This window comes from Paroedura picta, chromosome 1 (assembly GCF_049243985.1).
Source record: "Paroedura picta isolate Pp20150507F chromosome 1, Ppicta_v3.0, whole genome shotgun sequence".
NCBI classification, from domain to species: Eukaryota; Metazoa; Chordata; class Lepidosauria; order Squamata; family Gekkonidae; genus Paroedura; species Paroedura picta.
In genome coordinates this window covers 110,114,660-110,135,209 of record NC_135369.1, presented here as the reverse complement: position 1 = coordinate 110,135,209, position 20,550 = coordinate 110,114,660, and the positions used below count along the sequence as shown (strand labels likewise).

At 42.2% G+C, this 20,550-nt stretch overlaps 1 protein-coding gene and 1 long non-coding RNA gene across 3 annotated transcripts in view; one reads left to right on the top strand and one right to left on the bottom strand.

Annotated features, from left to right (window-relative positions):
- Window positions 1-20,550, top strand: part of LOC143844903 (uncharacterized) — a 107,754-nt gene that overhangs the window by 65,396 nt on the left and 21,808 nt on the right. The window lies entirely within an intron of this gene.
- Window positions 1-20,550, bottom strand: part of MOXD1 (monooxygenase DBH like 1) — a 64,615-nt gene that overhangs the window by 31,515 nt on the left and 12,550 nt on the right. Inside the window, exons 2-4 of the mRNA XM_077352692.1 lie at window positions 13,326-13,472; window positions 12,162-12,329; window positions 11,603-11,686 (exon numbers count right to left, since the gene is read on the bottom strand). Coding sequence (XP_077208807.1) covers window positions 11,603-11,686; window positions 12,162-12,329; window positions 13,326-13,472 — 399 coding nt within the window. The remainder of the gene's footprint in view (window positions 1-11,602; window positions 11,687-12,161; window positions 12,330-13,325; window positions 13,473-20,550) is intronic.

Below are 20,550 nucleotides of genomic sequence, written 5' to 3'. Positions count from 1 at the left end.
TGTGCCATCTTATTTTAATTTCATTTGTTTATTTCTTAGGTTTTTAGCCTGCCAATCTCTGGAGTCTCATGATGGGGTACACTATATAAAAATCTCCATTGATCTGATCCAGTAGAGCTCTTATGTTGATAAACTGCAGTACTTGGGCTTACTGATTACTACAGTATTTTGTGGATGCTACAGCAAAAGGGACTGCTTCATTCTGCAAACAGCTCATACACTCCTTCAAAGACAATAAATATGTCAGTCTGCATGGCTTACCCTTTATAATTCTCTTCTTATATTGCCCTATTCCTTCTCTCCAAGCCAAGGGTTATCTTTCCCCCTTCTTACTTTGCCAATTAGGCTTTATAATAATTTATAACTTTCCATCCCAGTCCTGAGGAACTGTAGAACCAGGATGATCTCTACACCAGGGGTAGTCAACCTGTGGTCCTCCAGATGTTCATGGACTACAATTCCTACTCATGGGAATTGTAGTCCATGAACATCTGGAGGACCACAGGTTGACTACCCCTACTCTACACTATTGCATATATTCGACGCTATCAAATTCCTGTGCAGTATGTTGAGGGGATTAATATATGAAATGAAGGAGTTTAAAGGTCAGATGCAATGGGTAGTAGATTTCAAAAGGATTACAAGCACAGGGAGTAACATTCCGGGAACTGCCTGTTAAATAAAGATGGCCCCAAACACAAGGGGAAGTCAGACCTCCTCCTAGTGTGACATCGCAGCTTAAAGTTAGAGTGCATTACTTATAACCATTTCCCATACCTCTTTGTTTGTTTTGCTTCTTTTGAAGTTACAGCTGTGGGCTGGATTTTTTTCACAGCTATCTGTCCAAAATTATCCAAGCTACAAATTTACAGCCTGCATAAATCTTATCTCTCCCCAATAAATCTGGTTAACAAACATTGTTAACTGAAACTAACTTTAAAACAGCAAAGAATAACAAGCATTTATAAAAGAATGCACAGTACACTCCTGAACAGAGTTAAGCCCTTCTAAATCTATTGAAGTTAATCATTTTAAAAGATATAAATTCAAATGGATAACCGTGTTGGTCTGAAGTAGCACAACAAAAATTGAGTCCAGTAGCACCTTTAAGACCAACAAAGATTTATTCAGTGTTGAATAAATCTTTGTTGGTCTTAAAGGTGCTATTGGACTCAATTTTTGTTAAAATATATAACTTTGCTTGGGATTCCGCTGGCAGTAACAAACAAGATTTTTTTTGCTGTCATCCCTGGACTGCAGCTCCTACCTCCATACATATCGCATAGCAAGAAGCTTTTAAAATTTCATCCTAGACTGAAAAGCTTCAACACATGCTTGCAAGATGGTACGTGCTTGGACTCTTGGGATTGGCTTGGACTCTTGTGACTGTGTTTCACAGGCACTTTGCTTTAGCTATTGTACAGTCAGTCTCTTCTGCTGAGAGAACTTCTATTTGCAAAAGATCAATGGTTTTGACAAATGACAGGCATTGCTGGGGTCTGGGTTCTTGTGGACAGTCCCTTACTGAATGTCCTGCGGAGTTAATAAAGCCAACAAAACGTGTGTGTGTCTTCCTTGAGCCCAAGGTGCCCTCTTGCAAGTCAGTGACTGCAGAGAAGCTCCAAACTGAGGATTCTCATCATGTACAGAACAAAGGCACATGCAACTCTAAACTTTGGATGAGTCAGGGACCATTTCTGCATGGAGGCACAAACCTCGTGCTGCCTGCTGTTTGCAAACATGCAGTTGAAATCCACATGTTTGCACGCTCCTCACAGGAGATCCCATTTTCTTTTGGTCTTGTCGTGGCTTTTTGCCTCCTGAAGAGGCTGCAAGAGAAAACAAGCTGAACTTCTCCCCCCACCCCAACTCTTTGGCTTATCAATCACAGCAAACCACCCTTCATAGCACAGTTCTCTCATGGACTGAAACTTTCTTTTCCCTCCCCCAATCCCTGAATATATTTTTAAGGCACTTCTGCATTGCTATGGAGAAATGCCAGAACGATGCAGCACTTCCCCCCCAGCTTTTGAGATTCATGGTGTTTTGGACTCTATGTCTGGGTAGATTTGTGAGAATGGTAACTGGACCCTGAAGAGTGATTTTGTGTAAACTGTGGGCTTAAAAACAAAGTGCACAGAAACCTGGCTGATCAGGATAGGGCTGCTTCAGCACGCACACCCCTTTTCCTGTTCATTCCCCACTGCCATAAAACACAAATGGGACTGTGCTTTGCCTGCCTGATCCTAAAAAGACCATGGATACTTTACAGAAGATTTTATTTTACCTTTGACAAAGTAGTTTTGTGGTCCCGCAGCAATGCAGACCACGCCATTTAAAAAAAAAATTCTCAAAGCAGAAAATGGAGAGGGGAGGGCGGATGCAAGGGTGGGACAATGCTACAGAGACTATCGTGCCTTTCCCCCTCCATACAGGCTTGGTTGCTCCCAGATTAGAAGCAAGATAATAAGTGGCAAATCCAGTTTTGGCCATTTCCCTCATCCCAAGGCAAATCTGGCCAAAACTCAAGGTAGCCCTTGGACAGCCTTGGGATTCAAATGACGTCATGTAGAGGGGGCTCTAAAACCTGCCAGCAACCAGAGGCTATTCAGAGGCAGGTTCACATGTGGAAATGGTCAATATGTTTGCTCAGAAGCAAGTGAGGGAACAAAGAGAAGATTGGTTCTAAACTCCGAGTTTGCTGGGTGTCTCCAGCCATTTCTTCTGCAACAGGAAAAGTTGCTAGGAAAAGCCTGCAAGGAAAGCTTGCCACTTGTCTCCCTTTACTTAACATGAACACGCAGTATACAAAGTTATTATCCTAATAGTAGGCAGTAGGAGTTATGGGAAGTAAAAACTGTTTTTACTGTTTGTGATATTTGCATAATGAAAAATTAGAATCCATTGCCAACAGACAGAGTAACCTTTGAAAATACTTTTAAAACTAGTTGCTGCTGGCTATGTCCAGTTTTGTCATGCAGTTGGTAGCTTTCAAGGTGGCGTATAAATCTAGTCCAATGGGATTTTTTTACATGGAACAGGCACAGTCAAACTTACAGCACAAAGAGAATCTGCTGGATCCAAAAGGGCCCTATGACAAGGAAGCCTCATGAACCACAGCCAAAGATTCTACACTTAGGCTTTTTTATGGAGATCAGACTGCTTTGTGAATTAAGAAAATGCATAGCCTACAAACCTTCTTGTCTTTTTTGTCTTCATTAAAAAAAAACATGATGCAATTTGCATGAAGCAAAACATAAAGCAAAGCCACAGAAAGGCAAGTATTTACAGTCTATACTTCGAGATAAGCAACAGTGCTCCCATTAGGCATCAAATGCTGTAACTGCCTCTTTGGCTTTTGATCAATCACGCTCTCAAATCAGAGCTTCTTTGTGTCTCTCACACTGTGTGCTTTGGCACTACTGCATTCCTATGTCAAGAAGTCTTGTTACCCATGGCAACAAGATTGTTGAGGAGCTCTTTTTTAAAAAAATGAGAGTCTACTCTCAATCTGAAATTACATTTAAATAGCATACACTAGCCTGTTCCAGCACATAGAAAGTATTTTGACACTTTTTTTCTTGGTGCCAAGCACTGGCACAATCTTTTCTCACAAGAGAACCTAAAGAATACTAATCTCACACTAATTTTACAAGAGAACCTGAAGAAGATGTCATAGATGGTTATGTTAAAAACACTTGTTTTATTGGAAAACCAACTTGGAAACATTATTATTTTTACATTTGTACCCTGACTCTCATGACAATATTGCCTTGAGGCAGCTTAAAGAATAGAATCATAAAACAATATATCCCGTAAAAACCCATTTAAAACAGCAATAGCATAAAACACAATATCCTACAGTCATAAGACATGGAGGGAAAAGTGAGCTATAAAATTTAAAACCAGAGGTTTGGGGGCCAGCACCAGCCCATCCAAGACTCTTATCTAGCCCACAGGCAACTGATGAAGGGGACAGAACAGGAGGCTTCTCAAGGGGGGCAAGTGGGCAGAGCCACTCCAGTTTTGGCCTCAGCACATAGGAACAAACTCATCTGCAGCAATCAAGCAGAAGTTTTTTGCTTCAGTGGCAGCCACATTGGTAAGGTGGGAGCCACCACAGCCACATTCATGCTTACACAGGGTTTCAAACCAAGGTCACACACCTCTCATCTAGGCCTGCAACTCCAGGAATTTTGTCTTTGATGATCACAAGTGTTTGCACACGGTGTGAGTGATCTTCTGCTGAGACCTGCTGGTGACCAGCACCACTGTTGTATTCGTGCTGTGCTTTGGCCTATGGAAGGGGCATAGCTATACAGGTCACTGAGTGGCCTGGGGCCTGTCACACATGCGATGTTGTGTGCCTGTTCCTTCATCAGATAATCTAGTGGCCTTTAGCAGTTACTGCCCCATGAGAAAAACACAGCTTGCTGATGTTCTCTGGCTTGAACCTGGAGTATCACCTTGCTATGGATCATATGACAGCCTTGGCCAAAGGCATGGGCATCTCTGGCTTATCAGGCTTTGCAAAGCTGGGAACCTGCTGTGCACATGGCCCTATTCCTGGGCCATTGCTCCAAATACCACATTATCAGGCAGGGAAGGGACAGTTCACCATCCTCCCAGTCCCTTTCCATGGTGGCCCAGGAGTGTGTGTGTGTGGGGAGGGGGAGAGGTCACAACACACAGCCTCTTTGCATTTTTACCCTGGGGTACAAGTTCAAAAAATTGGCAGCAGGAGTGGTCTAGGGAAGAAGTTAGCCCCCTGTTCAGGCAGGGCAGGGGCATCTGCCCAGCTCTGCACTGCTGTCTCTCCAGTTAACTAATGCACATGCGCCCCTCCAGCCCACAGGGTCTTGTAGTGAAGACACGCTAACATGGAGCTTACCAGCTGCTGTCCTTTACAACATTTCTTCCTCCAATACCTAGCATTACATTTTATGGCACAAATCGTCCTTGCAGCAAATGAGTTCAACCTCTCTAAACAACAAAAGTATTTGCAATGTGCAGTGCCCTCAATCAAACTGAGATTTTGCCACAGAATGTGAGGCAGTCTTTCATGTGTCTGTCATACACAATTCACAAAAAACAAATAAATAAATTACAAAACTCCATGTGGAAAGCCAAACAATATTTACCAAGTCATATTTCCCCAAGAACTATTCCACAGACATTCCAGCAGATGAGAACATTATGTTGAAAGAGGTTATATGTACATTTCTAAATGAGTTCAGAATCAAATAGTTCAGGAGTCCCAACCTTTTTGTGCCCATTTGAGTCTTTGATATTTTTTCCTATGGTGGTGTGCACATCCACAAAATGACTACCACATCAAGCAGTCAACCCTTTCAACATTTCAGGTGAAAGCTCTGATTAACAGGATGCCTTTTAAAATGAACACTGTTTAACACTGGTTTGTTGCTGAACTATGAGGCTCATTCATGAAATGAACCAGTTCAAGGCCATACAAACCCTGAGGAAAAGGACCGCACTTTCTTTTAACAGCGTTTAAAGCCTAAAAGGCTGTCTTCTACAGTCCATTTAAAATTTAAAGGGACTGCAAAACAGCACAAAAAACAGCTGTGTGGCAGGGAAGCATTCCAGAAGACAGCCCACAAAACAGCAACCAGCAGAAAGGGGAGAAGATCTTACTGGAGATCTTCCCTCCCTCCTTTCTACTGGCAGGGGTTACCCTTGGTCAGTGGAAAGGGGGGCAGATCTCCAGGAAGGGACTTCCCTTCCACTTTTCTGCTGACTAGGGCAGAAAGATGGCTAGCAGAAAGATGGCATTCGAACCAAATAGCTGAACAGAGGGGACCTCCCAGCCACTCAGATGTTTTTCATGAAAAGCAGAAAGCAGTAGTAAAACTCTACTTTCTGCCCTTCATGAACTGTTACTAGCCACCATGAATTGCACCAAAATTTGTGCCTATTCATCCTGGTTGTTCCGTTCACAAATTTCAGTTTGCAAGCCCCAAACAGGCTAAAATTCACGCTGAACTTTAGTTTGTCAGTCCGGCTGTTTTAAAAATACTCTCTTTTATACACACAGCCTACAGTCCTTGTACTGTAAAAATCCTTGTATTATTCAGCCGAACTTCCATATAATATAACAGTCAACCGATTTGAAATATGTTTATTCATCCCTCCATTTTCTTGGATTTGAGCAAAGAGGCAGGTTCCTGTTATAATGCTACGGTGGGCAGGGGCTGCATCTAACAGAGTTCTACTAAGGTTTAGCCACCATTTTATCCACATGCAAACCCCAAACAGGCTAAAATTCATGATGGAACTTTAGTTTGTCAGCCATGCTGTTTTAAAAATACTCTCTTTTATACACACAGCCTACAGTCATGCAGTAAAGATCCTTGTGCTGTGATGGCAGCTACTGCTGAAAGCAATTTTTAAAAATCTGCTTAGCCAATTAAATTTCCAATGACCAATCTGAAGCCCTATTGAGCAAACACCCCAACTGGCCTTGCCCACTTTTAATGAACCCTTTTTTGGGCACTAGAAAGGGTGTTGATGGGTGCCATGGAGGACAGCCCTGGTCCAAGTGTATAATTGCAAAGGATCCTACAAAATTTATTGTAGCACCAGTTGCTGGTATTGTCAATTGATATCCATGAAAGGAGAAAATGCTTCTTGTACACCAGATTAAATCCTTCTTTGTACACATGTTAAATGAAATATAATTCACTGTAAGCAATTAGTGTGCTGAAAACCCTAGGATTTGCATAATGTAACTGAGAGTTTCACATATCTATATTATATTTGCTTCAGAGAGCCAGTTTGGTGTAGTGGTTAGGAGTGCGGACTTCTAATCTGGCATGCCGGGTTCGATTCTGCGCTCCCCCACATGCAACCAGCTGGGTGACCTTGGGCTCGCCACAGCACTGATAAAACTGTTCTGACCGAGCAGTGATATCAGGGCTCTCTCAGCCTCACCCACCCCACAGGGTGTCTGTTGTGGGGAGAGGAATGGGAAGGCGACTGTAAGCCGCTTTGAGCCACCTTCGGGTAGGGAAAAGGGGCTTATAAGAAACAACTCTTCTTCTTCTTCTTCTTCTTCAGTTGTTTATCTGTCATCTTTTGTGATACTGAGCTGTCATCACTGATATACACTATCATGAACATTTATATATGCCAACTCAGGAAGACTTATAACTAAACCATTAATTACTACTTTCCAGTTTAGTCTTTGATTACTGCTGCTTAACCTACTTGCTTCCTCAGTAATGTTCAGAACCACTGAGAATTTGTCCAGATGCCTCATTTGTGGAGGAAAGGAAGTACTATTTCAGCATTTCAGATCATCACAGTGCAAACTGAATGGTTTCAGGCCATTCTAATTCATAAAATTGATAAAAACAGGGTAAGTCTAATCTGGTCAGCCTCCATACTTGCTGTGGAAGACCAACCATTCCTGCTTTTCCCTGAGACAATTCTTCTTCTCCTAGTGATGAACTGAAATTTACAACCCAGGAAGCCACCACCTCAAGAATATATGGAATGATACCTTTCCTAAGGCAACTTGATACTGATAGTATTATTCAGCCAAACTTCCACATAACATGACAGTCAACCAATTTCATAGAATCATAGAACCATAGAGTTGGAAGGGGCCATGCAGGCCATCTAGTCCAATCCCCTGCTCTACGCAGGATCAGCCCTAAGCATTCTAAAGCATCCAAGAAAAGTGTGTATCCAACCTTTGCTTGAAGACTGCCAGTGAGGGGGAGCTCACCACCTCCTTAGGCAGCCTATTCCACTGCTGAACTACTCTGACTGTGAATTTTTTTCCTGATATCTAGCCTATATCGTTGTACTTGTAGTTTAAACCCATTACTGCGTGTCCTCTCCTCTGCAGCCAACGGAAACAGCATCCTGCCCTCCTCCAAGTGACAACCTTTCAAATACTTAAAGAGGGCTATCATGTCCCCTCTCAACCTCCTTTTCTCCAAGCTGAACATTCCCAAGTCCCTCAACCTATCTTCGTAGGGCTTGGTCCCTTGGCCCCAGATAATCTTCGTCGCTCTCCTCCGTATCCTTTCAATTTTATCTACGTCCTTCTTGAAGTGAGGCCTCCAGAACTGCACACAGTACTCCAGGTGTGGTCTGACCAGTGCCGTACACAATGGGACTATGACATCTTGTGATTTTGATGTGATGCCCCTGTTGATACAGCCCAAAATGGCATTTGCCTTTTTTACCGCTGCATCCCACTGCCTGCTCATGTTTAGTTTACAATCCACAAGTACCCCAAGGTCTCGTTCACACACAGTGTTACCTAGAAGCGTATTCCCCATCCAGTAGGCATGCTTTTCATTTTTCTGACCCAGATGCAGAACTTTACACTTATCTTTATTAAACTGCATCTTGTTCTCATTCGCCCATTTTTCCATTGTGTTCAGATCTCGTTGAACTCTGTCTCTATCTTCTGGAAAACATGTTGAAATATGTTTATTCATCCCTCCATTTTCTTGGATTTGAGCAAAGAGGCAGGTTCCTGTTATAATGCTAGGGTGGGCAGGGGCTGCATCTAACAGAGTTCTACTGAGGTTTAGCCACCATTTTATCCACATGCAGCCAGCTGGGTGACCTTGGGCTCACCATGGCACAGATAAAACTGTTCTGATCGGGCAGTGATATCAGGGCTCTCTCAGCCTCACCCACCCCACAGGGTGTCTGTTGTGGGGAGAGGAATGGGAAGGTGACTGTAAGCCGCTTTGAGCCTCCTTTGGGTAGAGAAAAGCAGCATATAAGAACCAACTGTTCTTCTTTATCTAGAAATAACAAGTACTATCTATAGATATTTGTTCTACTGATTTGAATGAGAAATACTGGAAAAAACATGAAGTCATATATTGTATAATTCAGATAGATGGAATTAGATATAGAGCACTCCAGTCATGCCTATGAAGTACAAAAATAGTGCTTTCCTGTAGTTCAAGCAATACAAGAATGGCTTTAATGTACTGCATTAAAAGCAGTCCCCAGTATCTACCCTTTTGTAATGTTGGCCTCTGTATTCATGTTCCCTGCTCTGTGGATCCACAAAATACTTTCTTATCCTGGGAATGATACAACCAAGTGGCTGCTCAACACACAGCTTTTATAAATCATATGAGCTGACTATGTAGCTTGCCACAGGACTATGAAGATAATATCTTTGTTCTAAAAAACAGAAGTTTTTTAAAGAAGTTTTAAAAAACAGAAGTTTTTTATTGGAAATATATTTTCCATCAATGATAACAGTGAAAACTGGGAGCTCTCCCAATAATAGGAAATTGAGAGAGATGAGGGCTGAGGTTGGGCTGAGTTTGGTTTTATCTTTATTGAATCATTTGTTCATTCATTCAAAACAATAAAACAAGGCACAGTAAAACTATAAAACCAAATACCAATAAAAATGTATCAATGAAACAATCCAAATCACTAAAAACACCAAAACGCAGCATTTTTAATTGTGTCTGGAAACGGATGGGCAGCCAGTGCAGATATTTCAGCACAAGGGGTGATACAATCTCTCCATTCAGCCCTGATAAAAGCTCAGCTGCCATATTCTGGATAAATTGAAGTTTCCAAACAGTTTTCAAAGACAGTTCCATGTATGCTGCTATCCAGTACTCTAACCTGGATGGGACCAGAGAACAGATCACTATAGCCAGTCATAGATAGCATATCCCCTGAAGTTATGTACCACAGGGGAGACCTGAGCCTCCATTTGTATCTAGCAGGATCTAGCAATAACCATCAAGCTATTAATCTGCTTCTTCAGAAGGAAAGCAATTTCCTTTAGGACAGGCTAACCTCTCAGTTCTCAAGTCACTTTGTCATTGCCCACAGATCTGCCTAGACTGACCCTCCATTTATCAGCTCTTATCCACTTCTTCACTTCTTCGCAGGAACCTGCTCAGAACTTCTACAGACTAATCTGGCTCAGTTAAGGAGAAACAGAATTGGGTGTAATTATCATTGTACAATCTCACTCCAGTACCCTAGATGATTTCTGAATGGATTCACATTTAAACAACACGAAGGACAAAGATCATAGGTCAGAGCAACTAAGTATGGACAAAAATGGGTCTAGATAATCTTTATCTACCAAGACTGAAGTTAAACAGCTACCACCTTCTCAAGCATCTTGGATGAGAATGGAATATTGGCAACTAGGGGATGAGGGTAGTTGTTAAGGTCATTTGGTATCCTGGGGCACCTTCTTTAGGATGTATCTCATTACTGCCTCCTTCATGGCTAATGGAACTACACAGAGACACATTATCTCTTGAATCCAATCAACTGATCCAACCCAGTGTAACAATATCCATGAAGGATCAAATCTAGATATGGTAGGTTGCCCACTTTTAAGCATTCTGTCCACTTTACCTGGATTCACTAACTGAAATTCATATTTGCAGGCAGAACCAGACTGTGCTGCAATAGCATCCTGCAACTGAACTGAATAAGTCATGGCATCCAAGCTGCAATGGATGCAAGTGATTTAATCTGCAAAATGCACCACAGAAGAGTTGCAGTGGGCCTTCACATTTTCTTGTTCAGTCTCCTCACAGTCCTGAGAATGTCCTCTGGATGGCATTGTGCATTCAGTGGTAATGAAGAAATGGGCTCACTTTACCAACATCACTGCGACACAGTAGGCACAGTAACATGCTCTCAGCTGTGCTCAGTCACATTCAGTTCAATTTTTCCTCAACTTGTGCTCTGACAGTATGCCCAATTATTTCACCCATCCTCCTCCTCAGTAAACAAGGAGAATTCTGGAATACGCAGGATGGAAGGGGGAACTTGGGAGCAATCATGTCGACAGCCTGCCTGAAGAATGTTGCAGGGGTTTTTCAATGGTAAAAAAGTTGAGATAGGTTTCACCAAGGACAATAAACCTTTGAGTCCTAAATATCAATTCCACAACTATCACCATCAGCTTTGGCAAAAAATTATTTGGGAAACTCTGCTCATCATTGTAGTGTGCCTGAGTGGTTGAATCTACTTGGTTGCTGCTAAATACATTCAGGATATTAAGCATTATTATTAACTTATTTCAGGGAGTACTTTGACATTTTATATTAATGATTTTAGTATTGCAGGTGGGGACCTGCAAGAAACTTGCAAGAGGATTCTGGACAGGCCATCCCCCCACACCCCTTTAATTCTTTCCCTCCCTGCATTTCTCAGTGTTTTTCTTTTTCTCTCTGCTCTCTTACTAGCCATCTCTTTCTCTCCCCCATGACTAATGTCACTTCTCTTTTTCTGTATCCACCCCATACTTCTTTGTTTCTCTGTCTCCACACTTTCACTCTCTTTTGGTCTTTCTTTCCCACCACACCATCACTCACTCTCTCTTTCTTCCCCTCCACCTCATCACTCTTTCTATTTCTCTTTCCAACTTTTCACCCAAATATGGAGATAAGATGAAACTAAAGATAATGAAACGGTTTTAGTAGTCAGTAATATGCCCATGCTTATCAATGATTTTTACTATTTTAAAAATATTGTCTATAAATACAGGATAAAAAAAGAGAGGACATGTTTCAAAGAAGCAGGAGTAGACATCGTGCTGGACAGTGAAACAGCATACCTTTATCACATGATGCTTTCCATGAACTGTCGGTATCTTAAACATTTGGCACCAATATGTTGTGTCCTTGTCTGGTATAGGCACCTGTCTTAATTTAAAAAGGGGGGAAGCTGATTAAAAAGTATAATTTCTGTTCTGTGCGCAGTCATATGCCCTGACCTGCATAGCTCAGGTTAGCCCAATCTAGTCAGATCTCAGAAGCTAAGCAATGGATGGGAGTCCTCCAAGGAATATCCGGGTCGTGATGCAGGGGCAGGCAATGGCAAAATACCTCTCAACATCTCTTGCATTGGAAACTCCATAGGATCACCATAAATCAGCTGTGACTTGACAGTGCTCTACACCGCCACCACACAGTCCTATAATAATTCCATTCATCTTGTTTATTTATTACTTGGTTTTATATAACTGCCCCTCCAAGATAATGGCTTGGATCAGTTTACTATGTATAGTTTACAATATATTAATTATTAAAACAGTTAAAACAGTCAATAATTAAAATTATAAAATAATATTCTTGTACTAATACTCAATAAAAGTAAAATCCAAAGTAACCTACGTCTTGATTTGTCAAGTCAAAATAAGGCAAGGAAGGAGAGATAACAGTGGTTTTCTCAGGGTTCAGTAAACGCAGGCTCTTTGTGCCTCGATTTGAACCATGATAATTTGAACCTGCTTCTCTGAAGTCCTTGTCATGGTATGCCCATATCACTCTCACTGTGCTTTCCTGAAAAGGAAGAAATTCCAACAATTAGTCATGAGAGAAAATGAAACCAAGCATTATGGCTAACTAGATGAACTCTTGCATCTTTAAATATCAGCCTTTATGTTTCCTTTTCCTAAAGGGCATTGCACTTTTGCTGCCCTTAATTTTAGTCTTATGAACAATTTTAACATGCTTCTGTGTTGTTTCTTTCAGTTATTTTACATTTTGATTTTATGCTTTCATGCTTAACGTTAAACCATTTTCAGGGGTTTGGGACATAAAAAGTGGGATAAAATCTAAATCCATATGCATAAGTAGTTCTCCAGAAATCCCTAGGTTTGAAAGGCTTTTTTGAAAAAAATAGTAATCTGGGGGTTAAAAGGCACCAAAGCTTCATCCCTGTGTCATCACCAGTAACATATTCACTGATATCACAACCAAAAGCGAACTGCTAAAGAGTTGTACAGGCAACCTGAAATGGTGCATCAAGCTGGAAATAACCTGACAACCAAGATGAGAAGGTGGAAGGAGTGATGGCCAGCAGGGAGAGGAAGATGAGCTGGAAGCACCAGGGAGAAAGTATACGTTAGAAGTGGAAGAGTGGAGCCAAACTCATTGAGGAACAGAGTAGCCAAGGCAGAAATAGTGGCAAAGGGGGGGGGAGAAGAAATGGGATTTCGCCTCCCTTGGAAATTGTGTGTTCCACTCTAGTGGTCATAAAAAAAAAACATGACTCATCACTGTGTTTGTGTGGTGAGGAAACTTGAAGGAGCCTTAAAGAGGGAGTGGAACAGATCTATTTGTTAGTCACCCTTCAGAGGTGCACAGTTAATTATAGATCAGCAGATGCACCAATTTAGCAAAATCCAAACATTACAGTATACTTAGCATAACAATTAATGCAGCTTTGAGAACGAAAGGCTCATAAAGAGCTTTATTTTTGACAAACTGCTTTATTTACTCAATTTCTATTTGATGAATTCTTCTCTCCCTCAATTTGATTTATCATGAAATTACCGTTATACTTTTGTCATTGACATCGCAAGTATGAAGTTGCCGACTAAAAGCTAATATTGTATGAGTACTGTTTTCCATGGCATACTCCAGATGGTAATCCTGCTGAGAGTCTTTTTTCAATTTTCTGTCTGCATCTGTAAAACAATCCTGTTGAAGATAAAAATGAAACATCATCTTGCATTCTTATAATCCTTTCCCACTTTTCCAGGAACATGGGAGTAAAACCATATGCCATAATTTCAATATGTGTCTTTTAGAATTAAAAAAATGGAAATGTCTAAATGGTAGATAATCTCTTTCCACAATATGCATATAATTTATTCAGGTACCTTATAAAATGGAAGGAAAGGGGGGAGGAGACAACTGACCAAATTTGCCTGTACTGTAACCTTTCAAACAACCGTGGATTTCAAGACAGGAGAAATCTGTTAGCACAAAATTGCTGTGTTATATGGTGATATCTCTTTATATTATTTGGTGCTAATTCATTTACTTTCTTGGAGGAAATTTAAACAGGACTGTGATATTTTCATATACTCTTCTTATGGCAATTCACATGAATGTTTTAACACTGTTTTTGGAGGAAAGATTATCCTAGGTCCTCAGCACTACAGGATATAATACGTAACCGGCTTCTATAATATAGTGTCATTAACCTCTTTAACCTCTGAATTCTTTGCCATAACATGCAGCTGGTTCTCTGAACCCCCTCCTTTCCTCTTTCCCAGGTCACTGTAATCCCTGCTCAAACTACATGATGTTCATTCATTCCAAAAACCTTTCCATTGGCTTCAGGAATAGTAACAACACAGGGGCTTTTCGCACACCTTCAAAATCGCACAATGGTTGCCAATTGAAAACGCTACTGATTTGCCATTATGCACAACGTCGTTGACAATCTGCCACACACCTGAAACCGATCCGCAAAAAGCGCTTCCTTGTAGCGCTTTCAGGGAAATCCCCAAAAGTGGATTCACCCTCCGGAAAGCGCTACACTCCTGCAACCAATCTGCAACACTAGCGGGAAAGTTCTGTGCGTTACCATTGTTGTGGTTTCTACAAAGTCCCTCCCCCTGGCTCTCTCCTCTGATCTTCCGGCGAAGCGATCGCCATTTTTTTTTCTCCGAGCGAGCGAAGTTCAACCCACCAGCAAGCCTGTTTAGAGGCTTCCCCGGCTTCAGTCCCTCCCCAGAGCTGTTTATTCACTAAGCACAAACAACAGACAAGCCCGTTTGCTGATGTATTTTCCCTTTATTTTTTACACTGTTTTCAGCCGAAAATCGGGCCCGTGAGGGGGGGGGGGATTTTTTTTTTCACTTGGAGGAGCGTGGCAACGATGAAACGACAGCTCAAACACACCTGCCAGCTGATGGGTCTCTCCGTTGCAATGAATCAACACATATTCATTGCAATGGGTGTTTTTTTTTTTTAAACCTTTCTTAAAGGGAAAGGGGCTGTTTGGGAGCATGCTAACGGCTGCCCATTGGCTGCTTGACGGCCAGGGGCAGGACGAGCTTGGCAATAGTGCTTCCTGTCTAGCGATTTTTGCTGAGACCGGAAGCTTGTGGGAAACGATAGAAACGCAACTGGATTCCACTACAAAGTCAGGTATGCATAATGACGAATTCCACTATTTTAAATGGCGATTTTTCGTTCAGCAAACAATTTGCTACAAGGATCCCGGTGCGGAAAGCCCCACAGTCTTACTGTTTCTTCTTAACTTTTGAAGTCCTTTATACAGTTGTTTCATATTTTGCTGGAGTTGTCTGGCCCTTGCTCAGAGATTGTGACTTTAAATATTCCAGAACACTGAGCTAGTCTGCAGTTGCTCTGTCTTCTGCCTTGTACCTTCCAGCTTCTTGTAAGGCAAAATTAAACCAAGTCAATTTATTACTTCAAGAGACATGGATGTGCTAACCACCCTAATGGCTTCTATGCCATTCTAGATCATGTGTTTGTCATCAGCTCTCAACACTAGGACATGTTCTTATTACACTGGTAATCAGAGCTTGGCCAGTTTGGTAGACAGGCATGCCATCCATTCAAATCCTACTAGCAATCCTGTAGCCATGCTACCTAGAACTGCTTGGTGAATCTACAGAGGCAGCAGCATCCACACTGGCTGGAAATAACTTAAACTAGGCCTTTGAGGTCTTCAAATGACACAGGAAGAGAGTGGGTGAAGGCAAGTTAGCACTTAGGTTTGGAGGAAGTGGATTAAGTATTGCTGGGAAAACTATCCCACATATCACAGTATACGTTCATTGAGGGATATGAATACTAGTCCTCCCAAGTACTCAGCATTTATGTGCTGCTCATCTGTGTTTAGGCTATTTTTGCCACAACCAAGTTTAACATGTTTTCTAGTATGGACACTGCTTAAATATGCATTTAAAAAGAAACTGGTAGGTGGAGCCAAACAAATAGATCTTTCATTCACAGGAAACCATTTGGAAATTGAAACAACACGTGGTAAGTTGATTTTAAAGATCATAAAAGATGTGGTGTATAATTTCCTACAGATGAAGAAACTGATGATGAATTGCTTCTCATATGTTGTTGACCCTGCTCTTGCTCTCTCAAAAGGGATTTGCAATTGATATGGCTTCTGATTAGTGCTATACAAAATGGCAGGGAAAGTAATTTCTTAAGGATGTAATAAAAGGATGTAAATAAGCTCCGTTTTATCCTTGAAGAATGTAAGCACAGCTGCACAAGGAACCTTGGTGGGGGGGGGACCACAGCTGTCATCACATGCCTGAACAGGTGTTTAAAGGCAAGAGAAACCCTCCAAGCACTTACAAGATATTTTTGCTTTCTCTGATTAGTAAATATGAACAAAATAGATTATATTGTGCTGAGAATCTTCAACAAAGAGGATCACAAGATCACCTGATAGTCCAATTATGGAATTTATCAGTGGATATGGGCTTGTGAAATGTTTAATGCTTTTGAATATTGACTGTATTTCCAGTGACAACAAATTGATAGCTGTCATATTCTGCTTCAGGCTTGTGAAATGTGTAATGCTTGTGAAATATTAGCTACATTCCTAGTAACAGGAAATTGATAACTGTCACATTCTGCTTCTATGCTGTCAACAACCACAACATCCCTCAGACAAAGAGTACTTCTGGAACTAGAAGACTACACATAAAATTTTTGCTTAGAATAACTAATCTGCTATTATCCCCCAGCAGCATCTTGGGCTGTGACAAATACAATGTGACCCCTAGAATACTATACCGACCCCCCTCTCACTAGCCTTTGTGGCATGATGGTTAGATCTGTTTAAAGTCTTTAAGCTGTATTTCTTCCTAACCTACCTCAAATAGCTGCTACATAAGTACAATGCCACTCTGAACTCCTTGTAAGATAGGTGGCATATGTAGGGAATAATTAAATAATAATGTGAATCAAAGATGACTGAATATATATAGGTGTGATATAGATATGGAAAAGTATTAAGGAACTAAGCATGTTTTGCTCCAGGTATCTATTGCTCCAGCCCCCACCATCACACAGTGAGGGGAATTTATGATTTTGAATAGGCTGTATGATGAATGACAAGGGATTATAATCAGGTTCAACAAAGAATATAATACACAGCATGTATTAGCTGGGTCTCAGTTAAGCATGGGGTATCTGTTTCTCCTAAGCTCTCTGTTTCTTCACTAATTGGAGGTCCTTATGTGGGTATTCTGAAAAAATGAATCACAGTTGTGCAGCTGGATAGGGGCAGTTCAGCTATTCTTGTAATGCTAGACATGTCAGCCATATATGATGTGGTTGACCACGAGCTATGGCCCACCGCCTCATCAGGACTGGGATTTTTGGGACAGCCCTCCAGTGGCAGTTCTCCTTACTTTGGAATTGAACACAGAAAGTTGCAGTGGGGGAAGAGTTTTCATGCCCCTTTGAACTCACTCGTGGGGTTCCTCAAAGGGCGGCTCTCTCCCCTATGCAATTTAACATTTTATTTGCCCTCTGGCCCAGCTGGTACAGAGCTTTGGGCTGGGTAGTCATCAGTGCTTTCACCTCATGGATGGCTGCCTAGATCTCCCACCAGATACTTTTGCCAGATGTTTGAAAGTTGTAGCTGGATGATTAGAGGAGAGTTGCCTGAAACTCAACCCCTCCAAGATGGAGGTCCCGTGGCTAGGAAGGAAAGGTGCGGGCCAGGAAGTGCGGCTCCCCGATCTGGCCAGGGTACAGTTTAACATCTCGTCCTGCACGCCTCCATTATCATGGAAGCCCAGGTCATGAAAGTAGCTCACTCGGCATTTTACCACCTTCACTAGGTGAGGCTACTAGCGCCCTACCTATATCTGGAACAACTTACTATAGTGATCCACACAGTGGTCACTTCCAGATTAGGTTTCTATAACTTGCTCTACACAGGCCTTCCATTTTCCTTGACTCAGAAATTGCAACTGGTGCAAAATGCAGTTGTTAGGGTCCTCACTGGAACACTTTGGAGGGCCCATAACCAGCTTCTGCTGAGGCAGTTGCATTGGTTGCCAGTTGCAGCCTGGATCAAGTTCAAGGTTTTGGTACTTATTTATTTATGTGTTTATTTATTTATTTATATTTCAATTTTTATACCACAATTCCCAAAATGGCTTGTGGCAGTTCACAGAGAAGTTTCCCCACAATAAAATCCCATAATAATAAAATTCCCCAGTTAAAATAATAAAAACCCACTAACAACCCTCCCTTAGTGGTGACCTCACCCTCCCACCCTGGCTCAACAGATCTCCTAGAATAAATAACTCAGGGGGACTATCTCAGGGGGAGCTGATCTCACATACCTATAGGTGGCTCAGATCTTGCCCTGGCCCCAACCCAAAACCTGGTGGAAGATCTCCATTTTGCAAGCCCTGCAGAACTGTGAAAGCTCTGACAGGGCCCACAGCTCTCCCAGGATCTCATTCCACCAGAAAGGCCCTGGCCCTGATCAAGGTCAAACTGACCTCTCTTGGACCAGGAACCTCCAACAGACTCATGCCAGCAGAGTGCAAGGCCCTGCGGGGGACATAAGGAGAGAGGTGGTCCCGCAGATAGGAGGGGCCCAGACCATGGATTTCCTTAAAGGTTAATACCAAAACTTTGAACTTGATCTGGGCCGCAACTGTTAACCAATGCAGCTGCCTTAGCACAGGCTGGATATGGATCCTCCAAGATGTTCCTGTGAGGACCGTAGCAGCTGCATTTTGCACCAGCTGCAATTTTTGGGTTAAGGACAAAGGTAGGCATGCAAGAGTGAGTTACAGAAATCTAGTCTGCAGGTGACCATTGCATGGATGACTGTGGCCAAGCAGTCCAGGGACAGATAGGGTGCTAGTAGCTTCGCCTGGCACAGGTGGAAAAAGACCGAGTGCACTACTCTCATGACCTGGACCTCTATAGAAAGTGAGGTATCCAAGATCACCCCCAAATTCCTAGCAGAGGGCTGCACCCCAGCCAAGGTGGGTAGGCGTGCTTCCTAATCTGCCACCCTTCCTGCCCAACCACAGGACCTCCATCTTGGAGGAATTGAGTTTCAGGCAACTCTGCTCTAACCATCCAGCTATGGCTTCCAACCATCCGGCAAATGTATCTGGGGTGAAGTCTGGATGGCCACCCATTAAGAGATAGAGCTAAATGTCATCTGTATATTGATGACAACCCAAACCATAACTCTGGACCAGCTGGGCTAAAGGGCGCATAAAGATGTTAAACAAATTGGGACACAGGACCTATGCTTTGAGGGTACAATTTTGTTGGTGGTTCCTGGCCCACAGTAGATTTGCCTGGCCTCAACCAGTATCAGGACCTTGTCGGCCTTGGCCCAGACCTGGTGGAATGAGCTCCCAAAAGAGCAGAGGGCTCTGCAGGAGTTTGCATGGTTCTACAGGGCTTGTAATACGGGGCTCTTCCACCAAGGTCTTTGGTTGAGGCCAGGGTGCAGAAGATCTGGGGTCCCCTCCACACTGAACATTCACTTTTATTAGGATCATCAGCACCTCTGAATGTTTCAGCCCCCTAAGGCACTGGGGGAAGGAGGGGAGTAGGTGGGGTGGGACTTGGGTTTTTATTGATTGTCTCATCACTGAAGCAGGTTTTTGGTCCCATATGTAACTGGGGGTTTTAACATTTTTATTGTAACCTGCCATGAGATGCTGTGTAATAGCAGCAGGTAATAAATCAAATAAATAAATGGGGAATGTCTAAATTCTTAAGGTATTTCTATGCCTCTTGATTATAGAATACAATTTAATAAATATATATCTCAATTTTTGCAGAAGTGTTGGGGCCAAAAAAGACATATGTTACAGTTCTGATATTCAACCCCATTTCTTTAACAGACCAATCCTAAGTAAGTTTCTTTAGAATCAAGTTATCTTTAATTCATTATTACTTCCTAGTAACAGTGTTTAGTATTACAATCTAAATTTCTTTTAAAAGAACAGGCAATTGGATTGGGACCATGACATTAAGGGAAGGGCTTCAATGGTTTTCCTATGCCAATTTCCAGATAAAAAAAACACTCCTACCCTATAGGTTCTTTTTGCCTTGTTGGAGAAAAGGGTAATTTTCCTTAGTGGAATAAATTTGTGAGAAGATAATAGATTAACATCTCAAAAAACCAAAGGAAGATCTCATATAATCTCAACATCTCAAATAATGTAGACTATAAAAAGCCTTTAAGTGATCATAGAATCATAGAAACAGAGCTTGGAAGGGACCTCCAGGGGTATCTAGTCCAAGCCTCTGCACAATGCAGGAAACTCACAACTGCCTGCCCACCCACATTTCATGCCCAAGTGATTCCCCCACCAAAAATCTCCAGAATCTAGCCTGGCCTGGATGGAATTCACCTACCATCCCACAGTGACAATTAGCAATTCCCTGGGAATGCAAGGAAGATGCACAAGACACAAACACTGACACATTCCTTCCTGCCTACCGACTCACAATCTGCCTAAATTAATAAAATCAGCATTTCTGTGAGATGACTGTCTAGCCTCTGCTTAAAAACTTCCAAGGAAGGAGAACCCACCACCTCCCAAGAAACCACTCTGTCAGGAACTTCTTCTAGATCAGTGGTCCCCAAGCCCCGGTCCGGGGACCGGGACCGGTCCGTGGATCAGTCAGTACTGGGCTGCGACTCCTCCTCGTCCTCCTCCCAGGCTGCTGCCTTAGGGGCTGCCCTGCCACTCTGCCGCCAGCTCACCTTTGGTGC